Source organism: Sander vitreus, chromosome 23, assembly GCF_031162955.1.
Source record: "Sander vitreus isolate 19-12246 chromosome 23, sanVit1, whole genome shotgun sequence".
Classification (NCBI taxonomy): domain Eukaryota; kingdom Metazoa; phylum Chordata; class Actinopteri; order Perciformes; family Percidae; genus Sander; species Sander vitreus.
Window position 1 is genome coordinate 12,267,464 of NC_135877.1, and position 11,565 is coordinate 12,279,028.

The following is an 11,565-nucleotide window of genomic DNA, read 5'->3' on the forward strand; positions in this document are numbered from 1 at the left end:
TGGTATGAAAATATAATGTCTTTACATCATCTTATTATCTTTAAAGAAATCTTTGAAGGAATAGTTTGACAGAATAGTTTGACGTACAGAAAATCTAAATGTGAGAACATAAATTTGCCATTTTTACATACTCACCTTTGGGCAGCTGTTTACCTGCTATTTCAACTCTTTATGCTAAACTAAGCTAATTACCTCCTGGCTCCAACTTCACAAATATGAGAGTTGTGTCGATCTTTGGAAATTCTTGGGAAATTCTGGGCCTGTAAGATAAAGCATTTTATTTCTAAACATTCTTAAAATTCTGTTGGAGAAATAATTTCACATTTTAATATATTAGTCTGAGTCTAAGCAGTTTCAAACTACATGTTTCAACCGATAAAACTATTGCTGGTTTATTTTGGATCATTTGCTGCAGAGAATAACATAGAAACACATTCATTTCACAAATTGCTTCAATAGTGTAATAGGTTTAAGAGCATGTAAGCAATCATTAATGAAAAGTATGAGTTCATTTATCTTTACAGTTGTACAATGTTATCGTCTTTCATATTTGCTGTAACATTTGGACTTTAAACCAGACATATGGAGTTTTGCTATATAGCAAAACTCCATATGTCTGGTTTAAAGTCCAAATGTTACAGCAAATATGAAAGACGATAACATTGTACAACTGTACACTGTATATATATACAGTGTACAGTTGTACAATGTTAGCAATATATATATATATATTGCTAAGGGGCTTCACAAAAAGGCCTGAATATCAACACCAACAACTACAAATACAAGGAAAAAGATTAAGTATAGATGAAAATGGATGGATTCATGGATGGGACATTTGTCACACACACTCTCTCCCATCCTTACTTTCTCTGTTGATTGTTAAATTATCCAGTAAGCCAAAATAATCATCATTAAAGTCGAAAGTTTGACTTCTACTTATAACTGGGTGATTTGCGGCAATCTGCCACAAGGACTCAGCCCTCTGTCAATCTGTCAGCGTGATCCTCCTCCTGTTAGAACTGCCTCAGAGACAATTACTGTGGGTTTCTCCTAATTAGAAACTCATTGAAATTTATGAGTGCCTGTTATGAATTATTGAGTTCTGTTTCCTGGGAGGGACACCATTAGGGAAGTTTAAGCAAGTGAATTTCTTACAGGCCTCTTTGTCTGTGTTTGTCCACGTTTGGTTGGATTATAACAGGTGTGAGTCTCCCTCTGGTGGTACATTTGAGGTGATGACTGCACACCTGCCAGGCGGTGTGACTTAAAAAAAAGAGAAGTTGTTTTCATAGTTTGTTATGAAATGTAAATGCCTGGTATGGAGGTGTACACTATAGCCTGGCGTAGTTACAGTAGCTCCATTTCCGATCAATTTGGATATGATATGAAGACACACATTAACAGCTTGTCCTGAATAAGACATGAATCAAGCTTTAATCTATTCAGATTTATCAGACTACAGTGTTTATGATGAAATTGTTGATTTTGACATGTTGGATTTTTGGGAAAACATCTTGTGACAACAGAGACATTAGTGGGTTTTCTCCCCACTGAAGAGAGGTGTTTTGGTTTACGGTACAACTTTATTGTCAGTTCACACCGAAATTCATGTTGCGTTCCCGAGCAACTCCGCTCAAAAGAAGAAATAAAAAGAAAAATACACACAGAGCTAGACAACAATTACACATAGTACATAGTACAAAGATCAAGACATTTCATGCTGAATGGGGCAGAGACGTCAGCACTGGATCACGTCCCAACATTCAATGGCTCTTTGTTTCGCCTCAGATCCAGATGTTCCTTCACTCGTGCCACTGAGCTTTCTGAGCATCTGGGTGGCTAGAAGGCAGCTTCACCAGCTTTTTCTGCCAACAGGAAGCTGGAGAGTTATGAACTCGCTCAAGAAATCTGCATACCAACAGAAGATTTTGTCCCTTTGGAACTTTAGAAAAACCTTTAGAAAGATTAAACAGGACAATTTTGATAATTGATTTTTGGTTCCCTAATGGTCTAGTGGCTAGGATTGGGCGCTCTCAAGACATTCAACAATACATTGATTATCTATTATAAACATTTCAACAACTAACAACAAGTTTGCCTGAACTCAGAATTAATTTCACATATCAAGCGCTTACATACAAATCTTAACTTTAGCTATAGTCTGACTGTATAACGTTTAGGCAGCCTTTAACTGACAATCCGTATACATTGTTTGGTTGAGAAGTCCTGTTGCTGCTAGCTACATCACCCAACCAAGGCTGTAGCAAGGAGAAAATACTAGCTATTCACACCATACTGTAAGTTTAATAATTATTCCTATTAGTATCTGATATCTGGCAATTTTAGGAGCATGTAAATTAGTTGGCTTAGATTTGCTAACTCTTGCAGCTAGCCTATATGTACCTGCAGAAAATCCTCCTTCCTGCCCAGTCCTAGGGGGTGGGACTTAGCCTCAACCTGTCAGGCCACACCTGAACTGATTATAGGCAGGGATCAGGCCCTGTTCAGTAATTCCCCTTGTTTGCTGCAGCATGTTGGTCCATGTGCCTATCTTCTCCAGCTGATTGTGCACCAAATGCATTATTTGTGTAAGTTATGGGTATTTGTTATAGTTATAGCTGTTTCTCTGTTCAATGAGTGCTTTGTTTAGTATTCATTAGAGTACCTTTGTTTACTGATTATTGTTTTCAAATGCCTTTTTGCTATTAAATCCTCTGTGAGGGTCAAGTATGTAAGTGCAAACTGTTGAACAGCTCTTATTTGGTCTTAATGCTTTAAGTATATCTATGGATTTAACTGGGTTGCCAACATAGTCAAGTTTCTACTGTAGCAGAGTTGAAAGTTAGTCTGTAATTGTAAAAATGTTGTTTTGGAAGACTACTTGTGCAGGTCATATATTATTATACTATATTGCCTAGAGCTGTTTAATAATGTCTATATACGGCTCTGTCTCTGCTAAACCAATGCATGTGCTGTTAGACTAAATTGTAGTCGACCTTGCTAGGTACGCCGCAACAAATCCTTCAAAACAAAAGGGGCATTGCCACAAATTTAAATTTAAGCACAGAAACTGCATAAACCAAATCAAAATTCTCATTCTGTACCAAATTATTTTACCTTTCTTTTAGTGGTTACATACCACATTATGTGCGTCCATAGACCTTTTGGGAGCTCTCTACACTTGACTTGGAATCGCGGCTATGGCTCAGGTAGTAGAGCAGTCGCCTACCAATCGGAAGGTTGGGAGTTCGATCCCATGTCGAAGTGTCCTTGGGGAAGACACGGAACCCCGAAATGCTTGGCAGCCTTGGCCACAATGTAGGAATGTGTGTGAATGGTTCCTGTACTATGTAAAAGCGCTTTGAGTAGTTGTTAAGACTAATAAGCATGTCTAAAGTGGGACATACTATCTTTAAATAGACTACAGTAAATGCAGTATTTGTCTATATACCCTTACCTAACCATATTAAAGGACAATTCCGGCGCAAAACGAACGATGTGTACCCACTCAATCGCTCTCTGGTACATGTTTTCATGCTAATCGAATGTGGTTGTAGCTTGAAACAAGCTAGTGCGGACCCCTGATTAGCTTACAAAGCTAGTATTCGGGGCACAGGGAAAGTAAAAACAAATCGCTTATTATACCACTAAAAAGGCTCAAAATATCACCACACTTCAACGGTAGCATAATGAGGGTCCCTAAATGTTAACCGAAGCATTGAGAACATTGTAAGTGTACAGACAGTTTATTAAAAAGAGATTATAAAGACAGTTGCGTTCTTGTATACAGGCGGCTGCCGTCTTGGGAGCTACTAACCCCTGTCTCATTGTTAATTTGTATCTGTAGTCTTCCTTTTATTGTATTATATGTATATGTATGTATATATTATATGATTCCAAGTCAAAACCAAAAAGATGTGATGCACAAGGCAACCATATGGGGACATACACGTTTATTACAAATTAATAATATTGTGCAAAGTCTGTGCTTGGACTGGCTGAAGATCCAGCATCTCATCTATGTACAAACTTAAGCATAGCACCTGCAAATTATAGATACAGATACTATCATTAATTTCATCAGCTGCATCAGACCCATTCAAATCTGCTCCCACTTACATTTGCAAATATAAAATAGCCTATTTATACAATGGCTTGGCTGAATACTTGATGGTTATTTACTGTGAATCAACATTTTACATTCAATATTTAATAAATTAGTCCAGAGTTGTAATTACACCTCAACTCTAAGACTAGATAATCAGTGTTTTTTTTGTTTTTTTTTAAATAATGTACACCTATGAGGAGTGCCACCACCACGCCCTATATTTATCTGGACTAGTGTCGCTCATTTTTATTACCCTGTCATACAAAAGTGTATTGTTCGGGCTTTTCTTACACTTCCATCAAAACAAATAAATACTTCATCATTAATTTGATACTAATCCAAACAAGTTCATTTAGCCTACTATTTAAATTTACAAGTGATTTCTTTCTTATACGACAGGCTTAAAGTTTTTTGTCATACCTTGACAGTTTTGACTGTTGTCTCTGCAGTCATCTTCAGAAGCGTCACGTGACGAATGACACAAACTAAATATATCACACCCACAGTAGACGTCACAGCGACATCACGTGACGCTTCTGAAGATGACTGCAGAGATAGCAGTCAAAACTGTCATGGTATGACAAAAAACTTTAAGCCTGTCGTATAAGAACAAATCACTGCTGTAACTCGCTAAATTTCACATTCACAAGTCACGCCCCCCTCAGGTGCAATCACTTCACCCAAACTAGAGGCGATATACTCCATTTTTTTTTCTTCATTTGACGCCAGCCATGTTGTATGCAGTCCTAAGTGAATTTCCTTGTTTCATATTTGATTTACATTTATTATTGCACACACTTTCTGTTGAGATTTCATTTATTGTTAGGGGTTTTTGTTATCTCTTTGCACAGCTTAAAACACACACAGACATTTATAAAGAAATCTACAAAGAAATGAAAATTGCAGATATATCTGTATCAGGACAGATGCCAGCCAATTTTCAAACAATGTCCCCATTATACAGTTTTTCCACAGGAGTAGTGTTATTTGTCAGCTGTAAAATGGCATGCCCATTACATTTCTTGGTTGCAATTCTTAAATAATACACAGAAATCTTATCAAATATGTTTATGGGTTGGGTAAAGAAAATATATTTACCGGCCAAAGACACATTCATTCACATTCTTATGTTACAAAGGATCACCATTTCTAAGCCACATACGTCTCATACTATCTCACGTGTGAGCACGCCTTCATTTTGGTATATATTGTCGGCACATTTTATTCAGAAGTCTTTAACCTACAATAACTAAGCTAATTATCTAATGTCTCCTAAAACACAAGGTACAGATTATTCCACACGTGTAACATTTGAGTGTTCAGGTCCATATTTACATACGTGTTGGTGTTTTACGGTCAAGGAAATGCACCAAAACAGTGTGCCCTGGCGTAGAAATAAACCAGGCTTTTCTTTATCACTAAATATACATTCCCAGCAGTATGCTAGATGATCTTGTGGACTTTGAGGTGTATCCTCATGTTGGATTTTTCAGAAAAAGTCTTGTGACATGTTAAACACTGGTAAGGTTTCTCTCCTGTGTGTGTCCTCATGTGTCTTTTCAGTCCTTCATTAAGGTGGAACGATTTGTCACATTGTGAGCAAGAATACGGCCTCTCTCCTGTGTGAGTATCTCCGATGTTGTGTCAAATTAGCATAGCTGTGGCAAAACCTTTTCCACAGATGTCACATTGACTAGGCCGCTCCCCTTGTGTGCATGCGTGTGTGCACCCGCAAGGCCCCAGAGCTACGAAAAGACATACCACATGTGCTGCACAGGTACGGCTTCTCTTTCTTATGAATCCTGATGTGCACAGTGAGCATATATGGCTGTGTGAATCTCTTTTCACAAAAAGTACAGGCATACGGCCGCTCACCGGTGTGAATGCGCACATGGGACTTCAACTCTGCATTTCTCCAGAACCTCTTTGTCGCAGTACGAGCAGCCAAATGGCCTCTCTCCGCTGTGACGACGCAGATGAACTTTAAGAACAGCCTTAGAACTATATTTCTTCTGACAAAGGCTACAGGGATAGGCTTTAGGGTTAGAGTGAATACGAAGATGAAAGTTCAGGTCTTTACGGTTTTTATAGGTCTTGTCGCACTGAGTGCACTTGAATGGTCGTGCAGAAGTGTGAACAAGGTGATGTTGTTTCAAGGTGGAACGAGACGCAAAGGTTTTTCCACACTCCAGGCAGATGTTTTCATTGGTTCTTACGGAGTCCTCGCTGAATGGAAGAGAGACATTGGCTCTGCCTCCTGTCGAGGACTGGATCCTGCTCTCTTCTGATGGCTGAAAGGTGGCTTCAACAGCTGTTTCTGCCAACAGGAAACAAGAGAATTAGTGATATATTCACTCAACAGAATCTACATGCCCAGTTAAGATTTTGTCCCATATGACTTCACAGCCAAGCGCATGCCTGAGTCCGGCCTGCTGCCGACATATTATATTTGTTTTCACATTATCAGAAAATCAGATCCGATGAAAGAGATGCTCACCTCCATCGCCTGGCTCGGCAGCTTCTTCTGAACGTGGAGAGGAAGTGAGGGGTGACAGCCCGTACTCAGGCAGCCCACAGTTTGGTTCACTGGAGCTGTTGTCAGTCTCTTCATCATCCTCACAAACATCTTCTGCTCTCCAGCTGTTGTCTTGCTTCACTGTTGTCTGTTCTGACTTCTCTTGATTTTTTCTCTGTGATTTCCCAGTGCCTTGTTTGCCCTCTCCCTGATCCATTATTTGATCCTGATCTTCAGATGCCGCTGAAGTCTGTTTAGAGGCGAGCGTGGAGAGGATGGTGTCTGACATGAAGGTGAATTCACCTGAGAAACAGATAACATTCATGTTAAAGGCACCAGAGTGGTGCTATTTTCAGGCAGGAATGCAGCACTAACAGAACCAGAGGAAATGGAGATAACAGAGAAATCAATACAGAATATTGGAAATATTCTTTTTTTTTTTTTACCGGCTGTCATTCATAAAGTACAAAGTCAGGAATTAAGAAAACACCTATTCTTCCTTTCCCTCATAGTATGGATTCACGGATAGCACATTTTTACTCACTAATTATTTACTTTATTAAACAGAAAATTGGAAATCCAGATTACCATTTCATTCATTTTATATTCTAGAAATAGAATACTAAGAGTTAACAGAGTTGTACTTTTAGTCAACTTTTGCCGCTCCTGTTGGTGCTGCAAAATCCTCTTCAGATCCTCAGGGTCAGAGAGAAACTGCTCAAACTCCTCGTTAAGGGAAGAAATGTCAAACATGGAGCACACCTGGAAAAGAAGAAGAAGTGGATTTTAAACACAAACTGCTGCTCCTTCTTCCAAGATCATCCTTTGCTATGTGGATCCAACATTATTTAACGATGGCTAATTACACCGACATAAATCACCAGCCAGCATTTAGGGAACCAGTGGATGGAAGGTCAGTTTATCTTCACCCTGCTGCCTACCTGTGAAAAACGTGGAACTGGGAGGAACTCTTCCAGTCGCTGGAAGAACTCCCACACCTGAATCTGCAGCGCTGTATCAAAACAAGCTCCATACTGTACTGGGAAGACCTCCTAAGACAGGAAAAATATATATAAAAATCATGTATGAATTATGAAGAAGATGAACTCATGAGGTGGAGGCATATATTAATGGCTTTAACAATTGAAAAACTTAAAACAAATGTTAGGTAAAACTCACCTTGAAAAAATTCTCTTTTTTAGATTGGTCTTCAAGCAATGTTTGAACCAGCTCCACAAATGCTGACTTTGAAGTCTCCACCTCTCCATCTGGGTCCTGTCATAAAGCCCAGGTAAAGTTTATTTACATGCATTCATTATCAGTTTTACAATTAAATGTCTCTCCTACTTATAAAATCTTATAAATGTCTGCATCGGATAGTAAAAAAATAACTATTTCAGGGTAAGTAGCAAAACCTAAAGACTATTGTCTGTCCTCTGGCAGAAAGATCTGTTTGACATCTAAAGCTACTGAGACATTGTGTCTTCATGTAAAACATCCTGTCATCAGCATTACCCACCTCTTCATGCTTGAGGTTTGTTGTCGTCTGTTGGAAACTGTTAAGATGATCCTGGATAGCTTTACAGTCAACCTCATCCATCGTCTTTAATAATTCAAGGATGAGCTGAAAAACACAAAATCAAAACATCATGCTTAACTTTCAAAATAATACTTTGACAACTAGACAATGGATGCATTTACTTAGGCCTTGAGAGGACCACCCATAGAAATAAAATGGATTTCATTTCTTGACTCCACTTTGACTGCTTAATAATAAAAGATAAAAGAACAGTAAAAGACGCCCACAAATAGTCTCAATAATACCTCCATTCACTAACCCGAGCTCTCAGTCCCAGGATCAGCTGAGTCTTCTGTTTGTAGTTCAGAAGCTCTGGGACCATCTCTGTCACCAACATGATGAATTCGGCCAGTTTGTCATACTGGTCTACATTCCGCTCCTGGGCTACCTGCCACATACAGGCTGACATCAACCTCAGTGGAGGAACCAGGAGGCGCACGGATGACAGAGGGAGATGAGGATCTAACAGTAGATGTATGCAGAGAAACAGATAAACATCAGTTATTAACCAGTCTCAAAACCTACATACTATATGCACAATAATATTATCGGTTGTATTACATCTTCCGACACATTGAACCACACCCTGCTCTAGAATAGGGAAATTAATTTCAGTAACTACAGTAAATAGGATATATGTTGTAGGCAGGGTTGGGTAGTATCAGAATACATGTCATCACAATTACATAATCGGATTAGAAAATAAGTAATCATAATTAGCCCAGATTACATTTGAAAAAATGTGCAATTAGATTGTAGTCAAATAGTTCATGTTTACTTAACTACATATGGCAATTTTAAAATGATGAAACTTTCCATGAATTCTGCCAGCATGTTTTTGTAAGTCAAATTTGATTTGAATTCTAAATTGCCAAACATGTTCTACTGTTTATCAATATAAATTACTCCTCAGGTTGCCAGTTTAGTTAATGGTGACTTAACTATTATTTGTGTTGTTTAATGATGCTTTATGGATAATGGAGTTTTTATTCATTTAATATACATCGAAAATGGAAGATGATTATTTTCAGGAAGTGCTCTTCTTGCGTTACAAAGTCCTCCATGTGGCCTTTGAGTAACAAGATGACAACAAAAAATGACACAAAAGAAAAAGCATCCTGCATGTTGTAGAACACACAGTACACCTGTAGTTTGTGCCAGTGCTGTTTTTGTAAGGGTAATTTGATTTGACCAACTATAAATGATGAATATGATAAATGTCATTTTATTTGCATTGAAAATGTCATGAGATGTTTAAAGAGGAAAAAAGAACAGCAGAGCTCAAATGATTGTGACTGCATCCATTTTTAGTTGAAATGTTGTTGGTTTTTTGTAAGTATTAACGTTTTCAGATTGAATTAGGACCTACATTATGTTATCAAATTAGTTTTACTGTTATTTTCTCACCTAATCGATTAATTGTTAAGTCACAACATGGAACGATGACGGTGTTTTTTTAACTTAATAAATGACTTAAATTATGACATTATAATCGAAACAGTTGCATATTCTTGCTTTTTTTTCTTTGAATTTGAGTGGACATACTTTCCGCGTTCCACGGACAGCTGCGTACTTGTGCGGGTTTCGTGCACGCGGTGTCAGCCATACTACAGTTAAGGGTCCGTGACCGTGTCGCCTCCGTGGGACGATGCTTGATGTAGCCAGAGAGCCAATCTAACATGGAGATAATGTAGGGACTCCGGCCGGTTTTGCCGCTCCCGCCTTTCAGCTTTTTCTTGGCCTTTACATATCTGTCTCGCACACTTTGCCACTTTTGACGGCAGGCTGTTTCATTTTTCCCAAGCGTTTGAGCGATTTGTCGCCAGGAGTTTAACGTCATTTGGCTGTCGTTGCACTCCTTAACAGACCTATCATATAAATGTGGGTAACGGCGGACCTCTTCGCACAATCTCTCTTCAAAAGTAGCATCCATGTTGTTTTGTGTTGTAGTCTTCTTCTTCGTCTTCTTCTTGGCAAACCAACTGGAGGTGCATACGCCACCAACTGGACTGAAGTGGAGTATGTTGGTGTAGGTGGAGAGAGCTAACGTTAGCAGTTAGCCGGAGCTAAAAGAGATAGTCGATTAGCTCAAAGAGTCCACACTCTGAACGGAGCTTCAACACTGATGCTTTATTCTACAACATGGACCATACAATGCCAGGTCTCCACGGCGCTATTTTACCTGTCATACATGAGCAGTAGAACATAGAGGATAACCTACACTAACTCTTAAGTGAAGTCTCTCTTGATGTGTCAGTCCGAGGCATAGACTGTTAATATTAATTTTACAATCGATGGTCCGAGGAGTACGGTGGCCGACAGGGGGCAAACGCCCTGCAACTTAAGAAAACGCACCCAAATAGACCAAACACAAGCAAATTAAGAAAACAACTTCATTAATTTGACAACACATGTGCAGCATTCAGCAAACGCGCTGCAAATTCACACAACCAAATACATAAACGCGCTGCAAATAAAAAACGATGCCAAAAGAAAAGCACGCAAACTCAGAAAAAAGAAGCGACGCAAAAATTAAAACTTCATTAATTTGACTACACATGCGCAGCATTCAGCAAACGCGCTGCAAATACACACAACACAACCAAATAGATAAACGCGCTGCAAATATGAAACGATGCAAAAAGAAAAGCACACAAACCCAGAAAACAAATGCAACAAAAAAACGCAGCTTACAGATTACACAACGGAAGTTCTCCAGACCTCTAGAGGGAGCAGCTAGTGGAACAACTGGATTTTCGACCCCACGGGGAGAGAGCGCTCTGCCTTTTTATTAGAGTCGGGTATGGCTGCAGCCTGGAGAACTCCATAGACTGTATATTAAATTCATATTATTATTAACATAATATATTAATAATATAAAGTCTATGCTCCCGTCTCATGCCTTCCCGGCTGGTGCCGTCCCCGAGCTTCGGCTTTTCAAAATAAAAGCTTGCGTCTGGTCCGCTATGTGTTTGAACTTTGGTGTGTTGGATGTTTGTGAACTAAACAGTATGGCAGTCATGCTAATGAATACAATAACTTTTTCAGCAGATGTCTTAGTTACAACACGTTGGAGTTAGCAAAGCAGTTTTGTGTTTATATGTGCGAGCGGGATTTATTCAGTTTGATAAATCCCACGGTAAATTGGCTGGTTTACTAAACAGGGAGGGACTATAAATCCTGTCTGTTTTTTGTATTTCAAGAGCGAATTGCTCCATAATATGAATACAGATTGATCACTTATTTTGTTGGTAACTGTTGTCTGTTTGGTAACACTTGAGGAGGCCTATACTTTAGTAATGCGCCTTTCGGACCTCGAAATTAAACCCTCTCATGTAATATGGCTTAAACAAACATCAA

General features: G+C 38.9%; 1 protein-coding gene across 1 annotated transcript; it reads right to left on the minus strand.

The window, feature by feature from the left end:
• Positions 1-4,909: 4,909 nt before the first annotated feature.
• On the minus strand, positions 4,910-10,243 carry LOC144512209 (uncharacterized). Its single transcript, XM_078242816.1, has 8 exons — positions 9,751-10,243; positions 8,465-8,667; positions 8,146-8,250; positions 7,806-7,901; positions 7,568-7,678; positions 7,271-7,388; positions 6,609-6,929; positions 4,910-6,428 (listed from the first exon to the last, which is right to left on the minus strand). The coding sequence occupies exons 1-8, from the start codon at positions 10,136-10,138 to the stop codon at positions 5,983-5,985; spliced, it is 1,788 nt and encodes a 595-aa protein (XP_078098942.1). The 5' UTR covers positions 10,139-10,243; the 3' UTR covers positions 4,910-5,982.
• Positions 10,244-11,565: the final 1,322 nt, after the last annotated feature.